Here is a 23,192-nt window from a genome sequence, read left to right as displayed (position 1 = left end):
TCAGAAATAGGTTTAGCTCTAAAAAAGCAACTATTTACCTAGGGCCTGATAATGGCAATCACAATTTGAAATAGATTTAACATTTATTTACACGTCATGGTCACAAAATGAGATCATGTGATGAGAAGATTTTTTTTAGTTCTGTGTTCAAGTGTTCCTGGCTAGAGCAAACCTAAACTCCTACATTTTGAAATGCTATAATAAGATTGGTTAACACCAATCATCATCATCGGAGTCGCTTCGCCTTAGTCCCACGTGACCTGTCCGTAATCCAAGCATGGGTGAATCTCGGTGTAACATTCTCTCTCTTTGGCCCGGTTTATAACCATTAGGAAGAGGTGATGGAAGTTGCCGTGATCCTCTAGCTATGCTGGCAGCGACTTCAAAGCTTAGAGGTTCATCATGTCCTAAATGCTGGTTATGGTACGATAGAGTGGGATACAAATACAGATCCCGTTCCCTCAGGCCAGGTGGTCTTCCCGGTAAGCTACCACTCTGCCGTTCCGTCCTTATTAAAGGTGGACACTGTGTTCCCAAGTATGTTGACGTCCTATCCCGCCATAGAGGTGGCATTTGAAGCTTTGGCAAGTGAGAGGGTGAAGGGTTCAAGCGGGGGAAATTCATGACGCTCAGCACCCCACGGTGTTGAGGCATGGGCGGGGAATGAATCTGAGATGGAAAATTAATCCTCTCCATGGAGTGAACGTCGAACCTCAGCCTGGATGGCTGGTTGGGGGTGGGGGGTAGACGTCTACCCCCAGGACGCCTCTGTAGTGGAAGGCTGTGGGCGGAGGATGGGCTTGGGCTGCGTGAGCGAAGCTCCTGTTGGGCGATGCCCATGCGATAGTGGTAGTCACTATGGGTGGGCGTGTGTTTCGGGCTTGGGCTGCGGGATCTTCTGTCAAGGCACGAAGAATGGTATTCGGGGCTGTTGTTCCGGCTCCATCTCGGAGGAGACCCAGCTTGCCAAGCTGACTTGTTCGGCCACTGATCAGGGGATCTCCCTCTAGTAGGCGAATCATGAGGATGGACTAAGTACTCATCCCCCCGAAGCTTAGCTATAATAGAGGAAGAATATGAAATACCTACAATACATTAGTATTACAAATCGTTCTGAAGTTTTTTGTTTATGCAGAAAACAACAAAATATTTTACTATCAGAAAAGAAAAGTACTAAAATACATAACATATAACAGAAAAGAGTCAAATTAAATTTCAAACAATTCAAAGTAGAATGTTTAATATACGGCCTCCCCCCCCCCCGGAAAAAAAAAGCACTACACAGTCTAGTTTTATTACTAACTATTTTGAAAAAAACATTTTAAACATTAAACAGCTTTAAATTTTAAGTAACTATCTTTGTACAAACTAAAAAGCGGATGAAATCCAATGAAGTAACACACAGATTTTAAATAAAAATTATTTGTATGGGGTTATAGATTTACAGGGAACTTGTCCCGATTTTTTAAAAATGTTTTCAATGTGTAAGGGTTAGTAGGACCTTGATAGATTGAATTACAGTTAGAAGAAACTCTCAGTTAACCAAAGTTGATTTTTAAGCAGGGTTTTCTATTCATCCTCCGTTTTTTATTTGAAAAGTTCCATTAACTAAAATTCATTTTTGATTACTTTTTCCCTCTTTAGTCTGTGTTGACCAAACATGCATTTCATTTTTTTCTTCATCTGAGATACCTCCATAACTGCATGAAATTCTAATCTGGAACAGTAGTACAGTTTTTTACTCTAGCAGTGTTTGCACTCAACTATCTGTAAACTGGGTCTCAGGGATCCATTAATGAAAAAGATTTGGATCCTACGGTAAAAAAAAACAAGAATTCGGTGGAGTCCCCTAAATTTTAAACAGAAAATTTTACAATTCAAATGAATAATATATCAGATGTAATATTTGTATACCTGGGGATAGGGTGGGGGGGGGGGGACGCACTGCATAATGATTTTAAAAAAAAATGAAATAAAATTAGCTGGATATTTTTTACCCTTATTTATTGTGATTATCATTGTAAAATTATTTTTAAATAATACAGCTATGTGACAAAACAGTACAAAATTAGTTATGTGGAAAACTAATTGGTCAGTTACAAAGAGATTATAACACTCAAAAGTGACTTTCAAGTAGGATTCTACCATGATATACCAAACAAGTGCCTCTGATTGATTAAGCAGAAAGCACCCCTTTAACCCTTTAATTTCCCGGTATCTAATTTAAGGGAAAATACCGGCTAAAACTATAAGACCTGACTACAAGAGGTCTTGAAAAAAAGCATTTGGCCTAGCCCCCCTGATATCTTAATCGGGCCCTGACTGGTTGTCACATTTGTATTAGTATTATTTTTGGACTTAAAAAAATAAGTAAGTACAAGTCTTTAAGTAATCCTTACCTCGTGTCCTTCCTCTTCGGGTTGTATCAACTTTGACCAGGTCTACTACGTCACTAACTGCGTCCGAGAATCCTATGTCATGCCTACGAGGAGAGGGGGACCTGCCAATGGGAGTGGGTGACCTTGCTCTTAACCTTGTTGGTGTTGGAGAGCGTCCTCGACCAGGAGATCTAGACCGTGAACGCCGAGCTAGGCCAAACCCATTTGGCCTCAAGTGATCAGCTCCATTCTGAACCATAAAAATATCAAATTAATATGAACTCAATTTAAAAAATGAAAACTGTAGCAGATGCTAAAGGATTATCCAACTAAATGTTAATTTAATAAAAATAACAACTAATATGAGGATTTTTTATAAATGTTAGAAGACTTTTGTGAAGTAAAATTTTTGGTACACTTTGATTACTGATATCAAAAATAAAGTTTTACTTTAATCTTTTAAAAATATAGTTGCATGCAAAAATTTTGTCTAGCAGCTTTCATTACCAACAGCATTATGGATAGGCATAAAAAATATCAACTCAGGAAAATTCGAATTAAAATGTTACTAGTGCAAAAAATCCGCTTGGCGTCGGATGCATCAGTTTTTCGGAATTTGTTGCCTGTGCCAGTGAAGCGGATAAGTACCAATTATTGCTATTATTTCTTCATAGTAACTTCAAAACAGTCTATTTTGAAAATTGGGAAGGTGCAGTTGTCCAATTTTTAGGGTCTCGCCATTTTCTGTGCATCTTGTATTTGTTATTAGATGTACTGTCCGACCATCACAAGAAAAGCCAAGGCCAAAATGTCTGTGCCTGTCTACTGCTATAGCAACTAGGAGCGTCTCATTTTTCCAAGGGAAGCTTAATGTTGGAAAAACCCGTACGACTGCAGAAAGGCGAGCAGACAAGTGGCAAAATGGTGTCAAAAAGAATTCCTGCTAACACTTGCAGAAAATGAACAAAGTCCATTTCTATGGCAGTAGATGGGCCCAGAATTGACGCTGGGATCTTTTCTCGTGAAAGCCAGACAGTAACAATGCCAAGCTCCAACGGTTAGAAAGAGAGCACCATCTGTTGTTTAACTAAGTAGCAATGATGGAAAGCAGCTTTATAACTACATCACATGATTGAAATTGCCAAATGCTTCAATTTTTCATTCTATTATATGTTAAATACTAGCAGAAATAAATATTTCAAGCTTGTGTGACGGCCTTGTGTGAGTACCTTAGATTTTTTGATGATCTACCATATGTAAGTGACAAATTCAAGAACTTCGACTGGCAATAATTCATAAACTATAGGTACAAATAGAATGAAATTCACAAATATAGCTAGTTATAGTATGTCCTCTAAGTTACAAAAAAAAAAAAAAAAAAAATCAGGTCTTTAGTTTTCCCTACAATGAAGTTTCAGGGGGGTCTGAAGTGCCCTGGTTGGTTTCGAGAAGAAGATGATTCCAGCTGCTCTTTTGTTTGACTCAGCTTGGCACCTTGTTTTGCACTCTTTTGTTTGACTCAGCTAATTTAACTTGGTTTGCTTTTGCTCGATTTGGCAGGGCACTGCCATGTCGAGCACAGATGATAGAGCACAGATCTTACTATTTAAATGCTCATTCTAAACTAGTTTTAATTAATGGATGGAGACATAACTCATTAAAAACTATAAGTGTAAGAACACTTTTGGGAGCCATTGTATAAATATAGTCCCACCCATTCATCAGAAAGTTGAAGGGACCAAATAAAAATTCTTATAAAAATTTAACTACAGAATAAAATGTGAAATGGAGTGAAAGCTGTTTCGTTATGGCCATTAATTCCAACAAACAATTTTGCAATGAACAGGTTCTTGACTGTATTAAACATTATTATTTTCAAAGCAAAATTGCAGTTTAAGAAATTTTTGAAGCATTTTAACACCGTGTGGGAATACTAGCTAAGACTGAAATAATTATTTACTATAAATGTCATTTTGGGTGGTTTGCAACCTACATCTGAAAAACTTATGCAGCATTGGAAGTTCTCACTAAAGACATACAAATTACATTTGAAATTTTAAGTGAACAAAATAAATATACCAAGACATTTCATTGCAAATAGGGATATTAAAAACAAGATTACAGTACAACCTTGATATCTCGAATCTCTTGGAATGGGGGCAAAATTCGAGATATCGAGTTTTTGAGTTATCAAGGTTAAAAAAAAATTACATTAGTAGTTCTTACAATTACACACACCTACGCTATATGCATTTATATATGTACTATAGGACCACTTTGATTTACGATCAATAAAGTAGTTTTCAATATTTTACTAGATTTGAAATTTTAAAATTGTCGAAAGAGCACAGGATGAGATTTTGAAATAACAATAATTTCAACTTGGTTTTTTCACCTAAAAATTTAAAAATTCTAATTTTATCTTCAACCAGTAGCTCCCCACATTCAAAAAGTTTTCAGCAGTCATTTTCTAGGAGTTAAAAAAGCAGAATGATGAGCGCATTTTACATTTTCGCTTGAAAACTGATGGACTTTCCTCAAAGTGGACAACATTTTCGAGAGAAATGCAAACATTCTAAACTCTGTTGAAAGCACAGCACCCCCTCATACCAACACTCCCCTATTATCTTGCCTAAATCTCCTATTCAAAAAATTTCCAAGAAAAGAGGAAAAACATCAAGCAATTGTCCCTGAAACTGGTTTTACTACAAAAATTGCCAAAGAAAAACGACTATCGAAACTTGCTTCTGAGCAAAAATTTCGACATATCAAGGGTTTTGAAAAATAAATTTCGAGATAACTATGGAAAACACATAGAAGTTTTTATAGAAAATGCAGGGGGAAATTTTTTGTTCGAGACATCAAGGGTTTTGAGATAAGAAGGTTTGATATATCAAGGTTTGACTATATCTGAAAAACGCCTCTTTATAATTTTGTTTAATGCAACTGTTTTTTCCTATTTATGAGGAAAGTTTCAATATCTGTCACTTACGTTTGTTCTATTTGGTGAACGTAGACTAATGGCAGATGGTCGCCTAGAATTACTTATACCAAGTAGCTCCATTCCAGTCTATAAATAAAAAACAGAAAACCATTAGTTTTAGTAGCAAAATATATTATAAATGTTAGTTGTTTGGCAGTTGCAGGAAGTATGTTTTTTTTAAAAAAAGAAATGTTTTAAAATGATAATTTTTATAAATTAAAATCCTATAAAGCCTTATTTTCAACATACTTAGTTGAACTTTAAATTATAATAATCAAGTCATGTTATGACACTATTCAACATCCTTAACATTCACATACCATTCTCATCATTCAACATCCTCTACAATACTTTATTTAGCTTATATAATTGATTATACACAGAAGATAAAAATATTGAAAATAAATATGTTTCTGAATCTTTTTATTTTGATTAATAGTGCATCAATTTCTATCAATCATTTAAATGATTTCCCAATGTAGTCTCATATTTTGCACAACTCAAATACTCAGAACAAAGCACCTGGAACAAGTGATGATAATAAATGTTATTAAATGCTTTTTTTTTTTTCTTTTTCATCATGACTTTTTTGAAACTAAATCACCTTAAACTAGAAAGTTAGCATGAAATAAAGTGAAAACACACACACAAACACACACGTTTTTGCACATTTAAACTTATTGCAACACAGAATAAATACTGTGAGAGGAAATTTTTTAAAGAAAAATTTAGTATAAAAGCAAACAGATAAAAATCAATGCATGTAAATTGTATAGCAAGTTTTTTTTTATATACAAATTTAATAGTTATGAGTAAATTATTTTGCCAAAAGAGATGTATGCTGAAAACTGCTGGTTCTCTGGTAAATGCAAGTTTTATGATATTTTTTAAAAACCGCTGAAACAAAATGAAGAAAAATTTACGAATTTGACTTTTCAAACATTAATATGCATGAATATAATATTTTTTTACACTGACTTGTTTTAAAATGCTTTTAAATCAGTAACTGAGCATCTTAATCAACCTTACAGTTTTATTTTTATAGCTTTGGGCTTGTATTATGCATTTTTCAATATTCTATACATGTGTTTGAGTGCTGGGAAATTTTATTCCAAACAAGTAAATTACAAAATAGCCAAAAATTATCTAGTATTAATTCTGAAGTTTGGCAATATGGAAGCATTAAAAATATATAAAAGTGATTATAACAACCATCACTTAACTCACACAAAATGAAAAGCAAAACAAATCAAAGATTTGAAAGGATTGCTTCAATTGTAGCTTTTCTTAACTAATAGAGTTTAATTCTTAAACTTCCAGTTTTATGAATGATTGTCGATCATGTTATTATTTTAAAACAGATTTAGTAAAACTAAATTGAGAGGGCACCAGTAACTCTCGATGATTGACATTTCGTACACATATAATGTAAATTTGTAAGAAACATGAACATAAGCTTGTATTAAGCACCAAGTACAATAATGTTCATTTAGACATATAATGATTTATAACATCAAAATTACCGGCACATAAGCACATAAAAATATTTGATTTCAGGAAATCTTGAAAATCAAAGAAAAATGAATGAAAACACTGCCCATTTCATAACATTCTATTTTTTATAAACTACTTCTAAGTTTGTTTATTGAAACAATCTCTGTAATAAAAATAAATTAAAAAAACATTTTTTTAGGCAAACAATAGAGTATTTAAAAAAAAATTATAAAGTGAATGAACGAACTATTGGTGCTTTAAAGAGAATTCTGAAAGCACTTTAGCAATATTTTTGGAATTAACAATTTAAAGAAATAAAATCACACAAAAGTGGATTTAATTACAAAATATTATGGATTACAGTAACATTCTTTTATCAACGAAGAATACAAGTAGAAATATTACAACTAAATTGCAAATTACATATTTATAAGACAAATAACATTCACTGTTGAAACTAAAAGTATTGAAAAATAAAATGTAATGCAAATTGTGTAACAAAGAAATGTTTATATTTATGATAGTTTTTAATATTAGAATACACCATTTGACTCCAACTTCTTAAAATAAAACACAATGATATTTAGTATTTAGCAACACATTTCATTTTCTTGTTCTGTAAGCTTGGTTCTATTTTCATGCATTTTTTTAGCATAAAAATTTCCTTGTGAGTAAACTTACACATTTAACTATCAGTTTTATTCACAAACCTCAAATTAATATCATAATCAAATCGTTTCTCAAATGCGATTATTTCAATAAGCATTACTTTGGTGTTAAATGAAATGCATTCTGTAAACAGCAAATAAGAAAAATAGCATTAATTTAGAAACAGGTAAACAAGAAATTAGGCCACTCATTTTGACCAATATTTATTTAATGTTCCACATTCTCTATACTTCTGATATTGTTAAACCAACAAAAGAATGATTAATACTTGATTACCTGCTTTTAAATTTGCTATACATTTATGATTTTTTATAGGGACTAAAAACAAATTCAGACATATCCACTAAGAATTCCTTGCTTTTTATGATTTCTCTTAGTCTTCAGACAGTGCAGTAGAATTCTTTTTTAAATGCATATTTATGTTTCAAAGAGAGTGCTCAAAAGTTATTTTGTTCTTCTGGAAGTATGCAGAAAGTCCTTTTTTTTGGGCATTAATTTTGAAAGCAATGACAGCTGTTCTCTTCACTTATAGTACAGTAAAAATAGGGGTCGGACCCAAACATCCAAAAAAAAAAAAAAAAAAAAGCTAAACCTGGTGCAAATTGTTTATTACCCTCCCAATAAGAACAGGTAAAAAGTCCCACCCCATTGTGCGTCGGGTTTTGGAATGGGAAGCATCTAAAAATTGCTTTTTTGGGCATTTTTCCAGAATTTTTAGAGTAAATTTAAAGTGAGAATATTATGTTATACTAAATTTAAAAGCATGAAATTAAAGGTGTTTGATCCCAAAGAGGGATGACATAACCCGTCAATGCTACAAAGCCCCCCTATCCCCGTAAAACGAAGCAGTACCCCCGAACCCCCCCCCTCCATACATTTCATATAGAAACATTATTTTATGCTACGTTAAAGTTATAAATCAAGTGTGTCCATCCTCCAAGAGCGATGGTGCATCTCCTCTCAAAGCTACAGCAACCCCCCCCCTCCGCCAAATAAAATAAACACCCCCCCCCCCCACTTTTATTTCAAGTCGAAGTATTATTTCATGCAAATCTAAAATGCATTAAATCAGGACTGTCCACCCCATAAGAACAGTAGCTCACCTCCAAAACGAAATTATATACTAAAATATTATCCTTCCCCCCCACCCCCTCTGATGGTGCACATTTGATTCAATGGCCCGAAAAATTACGCTGAACTATTTTTTGCTTTCAAATGATTTCTCCTAAGCTTGTAACAAAAAGTCTTCGTTATCAAAATATTTTTTGGAATCTAGATTCTCAGCAAAATCGTTATTGTTGCAGCTATGTCTAGCACAGTTTGTGCATATAGTTGCACACCTCAGTCCACTTTCAGACTTTTCAAACACTCACTATATCCAATGAACCCCTCAGAGCAAGCACAAGATTTGAGGTGCAGAAAGTCTTCTAGAGCTTGACTGTTGTAATAAGACGCAGATTATATTTCTGTGGTGCTTTCTTTGCACCCATCAAAAATGACACTAGCTTTCTCATACTTACAAGTGACCTATACACTGCATTACTGGCATATTTCCTTGAAGCTTACAGAACCAAAAATATGATCAAGCAGGTATTTTCCATCTATTGCATATGATGCAGTGAGAAGCAAAGGGATGTCAGTGGCAAAATTAAAAATTTGGAGATAACCAGTACAAATGGTTAGTGAACCTCTCCTCTATCTTGGGGCAGGAGATGGTACTAGTAGACGTGGTAGTTGCTTCTATACAGCATGATTTAGAAAAGAAAATCAATGAAAGCCTACCTAGGATGTTATCTTTAAACGTGTTTTATTCAAAACTTGAAAATGTCCACTTACATCCCTTTGCTTCTCACTGCCTCATATATGACACCAGCTGTTCGTTCTGTGATGGTAGATGAACCTTTTGCTTCAGATAATAGCACTTTAACGATACAGTATTTCTTTCCTTCTGAAACCAGATTCATCGAATACTGATGGAGGATCAGCGCATAACTCGTACCAGAAGTTTTTAGCAATTTGTTATTCCATCTTTACTGTTCATACCATTAAGTATAAAAGATGGTTTGGGCTTACACATCTTTACAGATAATAACTACTCTCATAACAGAAGCTGAAGACATAGCTGCTTACCTCCTTTACAAAGAAATGCCACAAAATTGTTTGCCATCAATATCCTTTGATGTTACTACACGAACGTTAAAGGTCTCATTGCAACTCACTTTATCATCAGCGAGCAATACTACTACCAACTTGAGAGGGAAGAAACTTCTGGGGGCTTTAGAAACAGATTGTAATTTCCAAATTGAGAGACAAAAAGGTGTAAATATTTAGCATTCTATTGTTGTATTGCTCATTGTTCTCAGCAAGACTTGTTCCATCGCTGAATCACTACAGGTTCTAGACCACCTGAATTTGTCACTGCATTAGATAGCTGGATAGCTGATGTTTTAGCTGATGTTTAATGTGATCAAATTTTTTTATCGCATAATGTACTCAAAAGTTTCAGATAGTGTTGCAAGTATATGTTCGCAAATTTAGCATAATTCGCATAACCAGCTGCGTAAAAGAGAGGTAGCTCGGTGTTTGCAAATGAGAACCCCCACCGACTTAGAGGGTGCAGAATTGCAGCATTGCCCATCTCACTATTCGCAATTTCGGTTTGTCCCCCCTTACGGTGATGGCAAAAGATTGTAGAAAAGTTGAAGTAAGTTAATCAAGAAGAAGTAGGGAAACTTTGGTCAATTTGGACTTTTTTTATGCTGCACAGGAATTTGGTTTTCCAGCGCTCTAAACAGTTTAATAACTCCAGTCACAAATAATTTGGTTACTGAGCTCGCTTAGATCTTTTAGAATTATTAGTCTGATATTACCATATCATTGTGTGACATTTTGTACTTCGGAAAAGTTTAAATCAGGGAAATTTTTTCGTGAACTTCACTGCAATAGTTGATTTTAGAATATAAATTCAGGGTCCTCCCCCTTCCCCCCCCAAAAAAAAATAGCAATGTCGCACCCCTCAAGTGTGACGGAGTACCCATCCAGAATAAAAGCCCTCAAAAAAGAAAGAAATAATCCTTGAAAAAACTGCCTTAAAAATTCAAATGACCCAAAGCTGCTCCATGGCCTCCCCCCAATCCCCGCCTCCGCCTGTCCACCCCTGCTAATTAGAATTTTTTCTCTGAGAGTTTATTATTTTACTATTATAGAGTGGTTTCTGCGAAGTTTGAGAATTTTTTTTAAGTAATAGAAATTATTTTTATTTAAATAGAAGATTATTTCATCCCCCCCCCTTTCCCCCCAAAACCCGACGCGCAAAGTGCTGGGACTTTTTACCTCTTCTTGCTGGAAGGGTCAGAAGTTTTTGGAAGTTTGGGTTTGGCCATTTTTTGGCCTAATTTTACTGTACTATTAGTCATATTGAATTATATGTAACATGATGGCTATTGAGAGAACAGCAACGAACGATAAATTTGGAAATACATGCCTGAATCATAAAGCTTTTCAAAATTTATAGCAAGAGCATAGATATTTTTTTAACCTTACTCCATGTATATTTATCAAAGATCACAGGTTCACATTAACACTTAATTATAAAGTTTGAAATATATATATATATATATATATATATATATATATATATATATATATATATATATATATATATATATATATATATATATATATATATATATATTTGTGACTCTTTGCAACAGCTAATTGGAAATACAAAACCCATATTATGAATATCTCTACATGTTTTTGAACACACAAAAAGATAACTGGAAATTTTTAAAAATGAATTTGGAAAATAATCTTAAAAGTCAACTATTTGTTTTTAGACATATTTGAGTTTTAAATTACAGTAATTTTCATTCCAGTTACCTTTTGAAATTATCAACATAAATTCCTTTTTGTAAAAAACATATAAATATTTTTTACACATAAAACTCACAATATTTTGATAAGACTTATTGATTGATGAAAATAAAGGGGAAAAGGCCAAAAAAATTAGTAACTGTTTGACATGTTAGATTCAAAACACAGGTCCAATATATTTAATGCAATAAAAAAAAAAAATCCATTTACTACTTTGGGACAAATGCAATGGTAGGGATACAGACACAGCAACACACGAGTCAAGCAATCACATAAACTTGGGCAAGCAGAAAACATAGGTATAGTGCAACACTGGGTATAATGGCTTTATTTTGTTCAATACTTTCAGTACAATAAATAGGTAGTGCACAACAAATGGTAACAGGTAAAGGACCCATGCAAAGGAATGCTGTGAATCCAGAACAATGCACACAGTAACATTGCATGTTTCATGCACCACACCTGTTGGGTGTTTCCAAAATGTTTCTTTCGATATTTGCTGCTACCCGCGACGTAAAAAACTAAAAGAACGTTGCCAAGTTCTGTCTTCTTCATGCATTTTATCTAAGCTGAAAAATGAAATAACATTATATGTTTGACTCTTCATAGAGTGACATTTGGAAAATAGTTTTAATGCAAAAAACATTTTAAAATGCACAAAGCATATAATTTGAGTATTTCATCAATAAAAAAGAATAAAGGTCATGATGATATATCATAAAGGATGAGAATTTTTGAATTTGGCCTAACAATGCTTTCTGCACCTATCTAACCTACACCTGACAATACTTTCAGATAAGTTTTTTTCTCTTTAATTGTATCTGTTCATATAGTCAATAGCTACAATTTTCAAAAAAAAAAAAAAATCTTAGTAATTGAGAAATTACACTGATAAATGAAGAAAAGCAGCAACTTTGTTTTCAAAAAGAGTTTGAAATAAAAATGTTTAAGGATTTTCATTTAAAAAAAAAAATTACATCTAATAATAATTACAATTTTTAAGTTGAGTTTTATTCTAATAATAAAATTTTTTTAAAAATAAAGGATATTTTCTAAATAGTTTTAATTAAAAAAAACCTGTACCGAAAAAGTTGTAGTGAAAGTTAAGGTGAGACAACAAAAAGACACTCAGGCATATTTAAATATCTACTAAGTAGAGCCCAGATTATATTTGAATGCATATGCAATTGCATACTATTACTTCTTCTGAAGATAATGTATACAAATATGTAAGAATTTCATCTTTTAAAAGTTAAATGTGCATTACTGATATCTTTTAAGTTTTTTGAATTATTTCCCTAAAATAAACTAAAATCATATTTTGTTATTTTGGAAAGTGAATAATTCGACAACCAATGGAAAGTTATTTCATGGGAATGGATACTGCCCTTTTCAATCGTTAATAAGCAAAGAATAAAGTTTTCTAAAAGAAGAGGGAGGTTGGGTGTGATCTTGTTTAGAAAATGTCTAACGGGTCTCATGACAGATTTTTTAGTTGCAAAATCACTATGATATTCTTTTATTCCGATTTCACCAAATATGATTCAAGTAGCTTTCTGTGCTTGCAAAAAGTTTGATTTCTTATCATAGAAAAGATTTCAGTACAGGTGGAAATGTTAAAAAAAAAAAAAAAAAAAGAAAGAAAAAAAAAAGAAAGTTTCAATTTTGTCCAATGATCTCTAGAAGATGAAAGGATACTTTTGTGAAAAGACAGAAAGCAATTTCTAACTGGAGAAAACTTTGAAAAGTAATTTATTGAAATGCAAAAATAGAAAGGCTAATCGTTTTTTTTTTCATTCAGATGGGACAACTTTTCACTATTTAAGCAAAAACAATAGAGTATGTTTAATAATTTTTAGTGCATATTTTAAGTGTTTCGTGCATATTTTCATTCATAGTTTTAAATTTTTTTAGTGTGTACTGGGCTCTACTAATAAGGAACCACAAAAATAATTAGTTTTCAAATCATAAATAGTATGTAACAGCTGCAATACTTGTTTTCTCTACTACTTTCAAAATTATTTTCAAATGTTATTAATTATTAAATTACTTGCATGACATTAATTATTGGATTTCCACTCAGATCTCTTTTTTTTTTGCTGAAAACTAGGCAATCCAAGTTAAAGTTATGGCACAAAGCACACTATTAACAAGTGGTACACCACTGATTTTGTCAAAAAATCTTTTTTAAATTTTTATGCTTAGCACTTACACAAAAGTACAAGATGAAAGTACTTTTTTAAGGCATTTAATTTTTTACTTATTAAAAGTAATTTTCTCCTGTTACGGTTGTGATATTTTCTGGATTGGCCCTATACAGGGGCGCCGACTAGCAAAAATCATTGGGGGGGCTGACCCAGTCATCACCGGGGGTTTAGGGGGTTATGTAATCCCATGGAGGTTCCCCCCCCAAATAAAGGTCGATTGTTGTGCCTTGAAAATGCCAATTTACATATTTTCTGGTGTGTATAATTTAAAAAACAAACAGTATACAGTATAACAGTTGACACTAACAAGACACAAGCTATTATACAGCTTGAGGATTTTGTATTTTCCAGGGAGGAGGTTTTATTTCATTTGAAAAAGATTAAAGCAACTAAAGCTCCGGGACCAGATAATATTTATCCAAAAATTTTAGTTGAATGTGCAGAGGAATTAGTGGATGTTATTTTGAATATTTTCAATGCTTCTTATAACTCGGGGACGGTGCCAGAGGACTGGAAGCTGGCTAACATAACGCCACTCTTCAAGAAGGGGTCTAAAGGTATTGCTGGGAATTATAGACCTGTAAGTTTGACTTCGGTGATTTGTAAGATTTCATGATGTTCTTAGAGACTAATAGTCTGTTGACTAGTTTGCAGTATGGTTTCAGGAAAGGTAAATCCTGTACTACTAATTTATTGCATTTCTACGACAAGGTTACCTCAGCTTTAGATAACAAAAAATGTGTGGATGTTGTTTATATTGAATTTCAAAAAGCTTTTGACAAGGTACCGCATGTTGCTCTTCTCAGCAAGTTAGCTGACATTGGAATAGGAGGAAAAACTTTACTTTGGGTTAGAAATTGGCTTACTGGTAGGAAGCAAAGAGTAGTTGTGAGAGGAAATCATTCTAATTGGAGTGATGTTTTAAGTGGGGTTCCTCAGGGATCAGTTTTAGGGCCTCTTTTGTTTATTATATTTATGAATGACATCAATGAAAATATTTCTGGAAGCATGAATTGTTTTGCTGACGATGTAAAAGTTATGGGGATTGTCGAAAATGAAGAACAAGTAAAACAGCTGCAAGAGGATTTAGATCATATTACTAAGTGGGCAGATAAATGGGGTATGGCAGTTAATGTAGGGAAATGTCAAGTGCTACACTTAGGTCATGGAAATAAGCGTATGAGATATCGTTTACAGGGTTCAGTCATAAATCAGGCAGATAATGTTATGGATCTGGGTGTCTTTATAAATCAGGACTTCAAGTTTAGTCAACAGTGCAGTATTGCTAGTAACAAAGCCAACAAAATGCTTGGGTTCATCAATAGATCTATTTCAAACAAATCTAAGAAAGTTCTTCTGCCTTTATATAGGAGTTTAGTAAGACCTCATTTGGAGTATGCTGTTCAGTTTTGGTCGCCTTATCTGAAGAAAGATATTTTTGTATTGGAAAGGGTTCAAAGAAGGGTAACTAAATTAGTAAGGGGACTCTCAGATTTAGATTATGATACCAGACTTAATAGGCTTAACATGTATAGCCTGGAGCAAAGGAGAGTCAGAGGGGACATGATTCAGTTATTTAAATTTATCAAAATGAAAGATGTAAATGGATTAAATTTTTGCGGGGAAAGCAGGACAAGGGGTCATTGTTTTAAGCTATTTAAATCTCAGGCTAACTTGGAAATCAGGAAAAACTACTACTTTAGCAGGGTTGTGGGCACTTGGAATAGCTTACCGGAAGAGGCGGTAATGAGCAAGGGAGTGGATAGCTTTAAGAGGGCCATTGATCTTCATTGGGGACTAATTAATTGACTAGGACCAGCCTAGCTGGGCCCAGTGCCTGTTGCTGGTCGTCACATTTGTATTTGTATTTGTATTTGTATGTGGCATGGAGTTTTCAAAGTAAAACAATCCAAAAATTGGTATACAAATTTTTCTGGTTCAACTAGATCATGTCACTTGTCTTAGTAAGAGACATTTTTTTGTTCTATTTTATGGGGAGTCATGCAGTGCCATAGCTAGGCATGGAAAAGGTAGGGCGCTTGACTTGCATTGAAGGGCACTGCCAGAGACGCCGACTTAAAAAATATCGGGGGAAAGGGGGCATGCCGCAGAAAATTTTCTAAATTTGAGATGAAAAATAGTGAGTTTTAAAGTTTTTTTAAAATCATATAATCAACATTAGAACCTTGAAAACTCGACAAGCCCGACACATATTTTTTGGCTTCGAAAAACGGAAGAAATAAATGCAAACACACACACAGTATTTTTGTAAAAAGGAAATTTAATTTACGCATGCTTTTTAAGACCAGTTGTTTTTACATTAGTGATATCGGCTAACATATTCAAGTGTAAACGCAGTCTCTCAATGTCTAGGTTATTTTTGAAAAACTCAGTTGATTTTTCAAAATGTTCTCTTCTCTTTCACCTCTGTTTAATAAAAGCAAGCACTCTTGTTCAACTGCAATGACCTGTGTGCGTCCAGTTGATGTAAATCGCCCAATAATGCAAAATTGCACCATTTTACAAACCTCAATGTATATTGCCTTGTAGTACAGTCAACTCCCGTCTTACGCGAGGGATGCATTCCAAGACCTCTCGCGTAGGTCGAATTTTCGCGTTGTGGAAAAGGGTATGTGTAAATTTTTTTATAAACGTACCCAATTATTTTAGGCACTTGTAAACACCCCCTCAAAGTGTTAAAAACCATCTCTTAACTAACTGTACATTACTGTCTCTGACATAAAGAACTGAATGTTTACTTGTATTTAAAAAAAAAACGTTTTATTCAACATAAAATACTGCTACGATGTACAAAATCAATGATTAATGGGAAAGAAAGAAAAACCGGTATACGGTAGACACAGTATATAGTAAGAAAAGCAAATGCATCTTTAGTTGTACTGTACAGTCGATCAATTAATGATATTCGTGCACAATACATGAGCAGTTTCCATTTTCATAAATTTTTGCAAGACACTACTCGGTGAATTTTTACGGATTTCCTTTTCTTGACTTGTAATTGTATGTACGAAAGAATCACTCATACCTAATTCTCGTGCTACCTTCAACGCATTTTTTAGTTGACCATCAGCTTTTCAAGAAGCTCTAGCTTTTCTTTAATTGTCATGAAACTTTCTCTTTTTATCTTCACAAACTTTAGAGGAAATAGCGCTCTTAGGTGTCATTGTATTTCATTAACTTTTGCATTTAAAATGAAAAGGGAACTTCTACTCTCAGCGATGCTAAAAGGATAAAGATCCATTCATGGAAAAAAAATTTTTAGTAGCCAATAACAAAGCTGATACGAACACACCATGATTCCCTTCCGAGAATTTTCGTGTTGCGGTGAGGAATTCGCGTTAGGTCTGAATAATGGAGAAAAAATCGTGTTATAGCTATTTCGCATAAGTAGCGCGAGTCAAATGTTTTCCTTTGGGATTTTGAGTGTGCGGTAAGCTGCCTTCATTGTTTTCATACTTCTTTGGTACACGTCGATTCCGATTAAGGGAAGGATCATCATTTTGTGAAGGTTTTCTTTTAAACACGATTCCCAAAAGTATTCAAAACTATCACGTCTCCCATTTTATATGCAAATCAAACTCTCATATATATTTTTCCAGATCAGCAACACTTAGGTGAGCGCGCCGCAGCGCTGCCCACCGGCAACAGACTTGACCCGTAAGTTCGCGCACTGGGACAAATTTTTACAGTACTCGCAGCACTGTAACACTATCATCATTCGCACCTGCTTACACAACCGTAATAATTATTTGTTTTAACTCATTACTGAATATATTTTACAAGGTAAACTATCTTCAAAACAAGGAAAATAAAAGATAACTTTATGAGTTTAGAAAGCATAATGCAACTTATAATTTTCTTGATTTATTGGGGGGGCTCTGCCCCCTCAAAAATATTTTTGAGGGGGCTCGGGCCCCCTCAAGCCCCATGGAGTCGGCGCCACTGGCCCTATAATGACATATTGTTTGTGCTATGTCACTAGGGAAAAATTTAAATCTATTGCTTGACCATTAGGTGGGCCGAAAAAACTTTTTTTGGAAATCTGTTTTTGGATAGTGCGGAAAAGTTGCTATATGGACCCGTTATTACCCATAAAAAATTTCGCTAAATTTGTTTAATATTTAGCCGGCGCTATTTGACTTTGAAAAACTGAAAAAAGGACAAAAATGCACTTTTTTCAAAAAAAAAAAAAAAAAAAAGGGGGGGGGGGGCAAAAATAAAAGTTTGAAGCTAGTTTCAACAAACATTAGAAGTATCTGTCAGTGCATTAGTTGAAATCCTCAAAGATTTTTATACAATTCGTAGAATATTTAGCTACGCTCCTTTAAGACTGAAACATTGGAAAAATGAAAAAAAAAAAAAAAAAAAAATTAAAAGTAGTTTTGAAATAAGTAAGTACTGAAATTTTATGCAATACGTTACCTAGAAAAAACAGTGAAAATTCAATCAATTTTATGCGACATTTGTACGCCAATTTTAAAAAATGCACACACTCAAATAAAAAATAGTTACATAAGATGCTAATTTTTTAATCTTTGGTTCCAGTAGTTTCTTCGGGATAATAAACGGCGCTCAACTACTTCTATTATTCCTAAGATTATTTTATAGCTATTTTATATATATTTGACAAATAGAGCCCTTGAGTATTAAAAAAATATGAATCCTCTGAAGTCCTTTAAACTGATTAATGAATTGAACGCAAGTATTCTTCTTTAAGAAATGCTGTAATTCTACACTTCCACAGCTGGGAGTTAAGCAATTAAAGGGGTCCTCTCTTGCATCCAATGTCCACAATGAGATGCCACTGAGGCATCTTATACTGGAATTTGACGGTTGAACAAAGTGGCCACATTCATATTCTGGAGCTATCAAACAACTTCTTAGAGATTGTAAAAAAATCCGGTGGTCAAATTTGATAAAATTGACTGCAATCTTCTGGTTTTGGACATGGGAGATATAAAAAATTTAAGTATTGAACAACAATATTTGAATAGAATCTGTCTTGCCGTAAAAGATGGTCAGTTGTCCTTCAAGCGTGGCTGACAGTAGCCCAGGGAAACTCAGTCAGTCGTGCGCGATGGCTGACAACTGCAAACCATTTGTTACGCTTGTATATAGGCACTCCAACTCCATCAGAAAATCTTACAATACTTGTAAAGTATGTAATGTTAGTTTATGCTCCAATGTGGTTTGAAATAAAAATAAAACCGAACTGCCAGTACGGCGCCAAACATTTTTGGAAAATGATTTCTCTTGGAAGGCAGTTTTCAGACAACGTTAAGGAGATAATTTTCAAAGTTCTCTCAAGTAATGCATATTTCGCTCATCCTGAACAGCTACTGTTGACAATGTTGTTTGACTCAAGAAAATACATTCGGGAATTAGCTGTTAGGCACATTCTGAACTCTAGAAATATGAAGAAGAAGAGCTCGGATGGTGTACGATTTTTTGAGCGTCCTAAACTTAATTTTGAAGCCGTTAATTATGTTGATTTAGTTGGTTCTGTTACAACACAGTTTGCCCAATCAACTCTTACAATGCATCTAAAAGACCAACAATGGAAAGAAATGTGCAAGGAACATTCTACAGAGTTTACTTTCGAGAAATTTCCCTGTCACACGCAAGCTGTGAAACGTTGTGTGAAACTAATAACCGAAGCTGCAATAAAAGTTCGTGGTGAAACTGCACGAGATGGATACATTCGTGCAAAACTTCATGCTAGGAAAGAACTTCCATCATTTGATAACAAGGGACAATATTATTCCAAAAAATAATATTCATTATACATGAGGTATTATAAATCAAATTTGAAGATTTCTTTTTTAAATTTTATCTATATATGTAATTCCAGAAAATGTATGATACATTTGCGTGATAATAATTACTATGATTAATAGTGCTATTTAATTAATAAGTCTATGATTTAATTTTGAAAAATAATTTTCACATTGGTTTTTAAAGAAATTCAATATTTTTTTCATTTTTCTCCAATTTTTGATGTTGGAAAGGAGCGGTTAAATGCTCATTAAAATCAATGAAACATTTTATGGGCTCGAACTGGCTTATTATATAACATTTTCGGTGCATTCCAGCAAAATATTTGGAATTTAGTTTTTTTAAAAAAATTTCGACAAAAATTTATTTTTCTCTTTTTTTACGGTTTTTCAATGTCAAATAGCGCCGGCTAGATATTTTTTAATATCCAAGAAATTTTTTGTGAGTGCTAACTAGCTCACTACACAACTTTTGCGCGCTATCCAAAAATTGATTTCGAAAAAAAAAAAACTTTCGGCTTATTTCGGCTATTGACCATTTTTATAATAGTTGGTTTGAAAAGCTTAAATTATGTCCAAAATAATCTTGCATGGGATAGAGAGCCTTCGCTGTATGCTTCCAGTAGTTTGTTTTTCAAATCTGCATGTAAAAAGCTATCTAAGCACTTGCAGCTTTAGAGCAAAAGTAGCAAAAAATGCAAGTTCCATTTAGAAAAACCTTGAAAATATGAGCCATTAATCAGGTGGTTTGATCCATTTAACAATTGTAATTGTCATACAAAAGGATCATTCAGTTCCATACAGTTCAATAAAAAAAAAAGATTCAATGAAAGAGCGATCTGAATAACAGGTTATCACTATGTTTAGTTATAAAATGTTGTTTTACCAAGATTAGAAGTATTGGAAATTATATAATTTCTTTTCATATTTTCACTTTGTAACTGTGTTTTACGAATACTGTTTTAAGAACTTTTTTCAAAATTAAAAAAATGCTTTGTAGGTTTGTAAGTTTTTAATAAAATCAAAATCTTATTTTGATTCACTTTTCTATAATTCAGTACAGAGAAGAGAATAGTACCTGTAATTTGACTGTAGAATCGATCCTCTTGGTGAACGTGAAAACTGACTCTTATCATCATCATAATATTCATCCACATTATAGCTGATGTGGCTGTTCCGAGAATTTGAATTACGCACGGCTCCCATTAGGCGACAAAGTAATGACGGCCTCTGAACATACGTAACATTGTTATGAAACAAGGCATTTTTACTTTCCACATTTTTAGGATAGAATGATTGAGTCAACATTTCATGCACTAATGTCCCATGCACTTTAATTTCACAGCAAATATGAGATTCACGAAATAAAATTTTAAACTAAATGTCATAACAAAATCAAACAGATTAACAGTTATATCAAGATTGCCTTATAATGTTACATGTGCAATGGTTAAGCATTTAAATAGCTGGGACCCACTTTCTGAAATTATTCTAAGTAATGAAATAAAAGCAAAGAAGCCAGTCTAAAGTAAATTCTTCAGTAATAAAGAAAAAGAAGAAAATACATAAACTGGATGAAAAGCCTTGTCTTAAAAAGTTTTCATAAGCAGCCTATTCAGCTTTTAAATATGATGCTTCTGTGGAACTAAAATTAGACAGTTATATACGACAATTAAAAGTCTAACAATAATTACCGACAAGTTTCAAATAAGTTTGTTTGATGCAAATACATTTTTCTGAAACCTAATTTAACAATGCTGCTTTGGGAAAAAAATAATTTGCTACCTCAAAAACTTGAACTGACTGATAAAAAAACAATATTCTATAAACCTGCTTCTTGATTGATGTAGCTTTCTATGTTGAATGAACTAAAAAATATCACTTTGTGTATTCTTAAAACTGAAATATTTCACACAAAACTAGCTAACAGAAAAATGTTGCAGCTATCAAAGTTGAACATGTGTAGCAGAATTATACAAGAGATCCTCAATTCACAAAATCTATCTATTCCGCCTTTTTTGAAGTCTGTCTGCATATAGATGTTCATACAAATCAAATTTTGAGGTTTGACAACAAATAAATAAGTATGATGAAATGACAATAATAATTTTGAAGCAAATCAGGTCATATCAAATGTTTTGAGGCATTCAATGACTAATAATGCAAAATATCCGAGTAAGAACAAAATAGAAAAATAGAATGAAGATTACAGAATCAGCATAATATATTTGAAACATATACACATTCATGTTTCAAACAGTTTTATTATTATTCATACATTATATTTATGTATTGTGTCATCATATTTAATATTCCATCATAATGTATCTCTGTAGTTTACATTCCAACATGAAATTCTCAAAATGAAGACTGACTGTAGTCTTTAAAAGACTTTTTGTTGTACATTATTTCCATAATAATTAAAAATATGAGGGTCAAAGAAAAAAATGAGAATGAATAAAATGGAGCAAAGATTGGAATGCGTATTAAATATAAATCATACACAAGTTTAACCTAGTAAGAACACCAGCATATTTTTGAAGCATTGAAATAATGATAAGAGTAAAATATGCAATAACGCAATTGTTATGAATGGTGAAAACATTATTAATTGGCAAAAACACAGCAAAATATCAATTGAGAAAACTGCAGGGAAAATAAGAAGGTAAACAACTTTTGTTAGAAGACTAAAAATATTCTATGCACAAATATAAATTTAAAAAAATGGGAATTGCTATTTTAGACTTCTACAAAAAATTTATTAAATATTCATGTTTCACGATATAAAACTGTTTCAAATTTCTGTACATTTAATTTTTGCAGAAAATAAAGTTCACTAGTAAAGATACATATTGATTTGTATTCAAAAACATTTATTTTAAACATTAGAAGCTTATATAAATACAAATATTACTACAGAAGGTGCATAAGAGAAAATAGTGACTTCACTAATTTATCTAATATGTGACTTCAATTGCAAAGTTATAAAAATATGGAACTTGCAAATGAGTTTAGAAACATGCTTAGAAAACCATGCAAAGTACACCACTTATTAGACAATGAAACAGGATACACAACACATAATCCAAAAGTCTTGAATAAAAATACTGCAGAAAATAAGGAGTAGCTGATTATCGCAACAAAAAATGTTTGATTTTAGGCATTTGACACCTCAAAAGTGAAACCTGTTAGTGACGTGGTTTCCTGTCCGCTACAAAAACCTCAAAATAAGTATAGAATCTTTTGATAAGATTTGAATGTGCTTACATTGGGAACATCTGACCTCATCATTTATAATACCCTCACATTATTATTGCAATATTTTGACGCATTTCAAATTTCTTCAAAGTAAAACAATGTGCTAAAAGCTCACTTTAAAGGAAAAAAATTGTTGGGGGAATCTGCAGGAAAATAAGTAGGATTTTTAGTATAAAATGAAACCATACAGTTTTGTAAGACACAAAAAAATATGCAACAAAACAGGATGTTTTGGCATGTTTTTAAAACATGCAGGACAACTTTTAGCCCAAGGGTTGGACAAGTAATTTTGGTTTGGGTCCGGATACTTTTCAACTTTTCATTGAGGCCCAGAAAAAAAATCTGGACCTCCATTTTATGCACTGAGCATCGAAAACTTAAATTTGTCACGCAATTACTTTCAAAATGCTAGAAAAAGTGATAAAAATGGAGCCTAAGACATAGTTGCTCCCATAAAAATATTTTAAAACAATTTATATATGCAATTTTTATAGTCAAAACACTTTTGGTGGTCCAGTTTTTGACCTTCCGT

General features: G+C 33.0%; 1 protein-coding gene across 1 annotated transcript in view; it reads right to left on the bottom strand.

The window, feature by feature from the left end:
- Positions 1-210: 210 nt before the first annotated feature.
- LOC129221997 (voltage-dependent calcium channel type A subunit alpha-1-like) overlaps positions 211-23,192 on the bottom strand; it is a 368,073-nt gene continuing 345,091 nt past the window's right edge. Inside the window, 6 exon segments of the mRNA XM_054856408.1 lie at positions 211-1,058; positions 2,400-2,628; positions 5,371-5,448; positions 11,863-11,907; positions 11,909-11,969; positions 20,481-20,632. Of these exon segments, the coding sequence (XP_054712383.1) occupies positions 211-1,058; positions 2,400-2,628; positions 5,371-5,448; positions 11,863-11,907; positions 11,909-11,969; positions 20,481-20,632 (1,413 nt within the window).

Source organism: Uloborus diversus, chromosome 5, assembly GCF_026930045.1.
Source record: "Uloborus diversus isolate 005 chromosome 5, Udiv.v.3.1, whole genome shotgun sequence".
Lineage (NCBI taxonomy): Eukaryota > Metazoa > Arthropoda > Arachnida > Araneae > Uloboridae > Uloborus > Uloborus diversus.
Note: the sequence above shows the minus strand (reverse complement) of the source record. Positions and strands in the feature narration are given on the sequence as shown.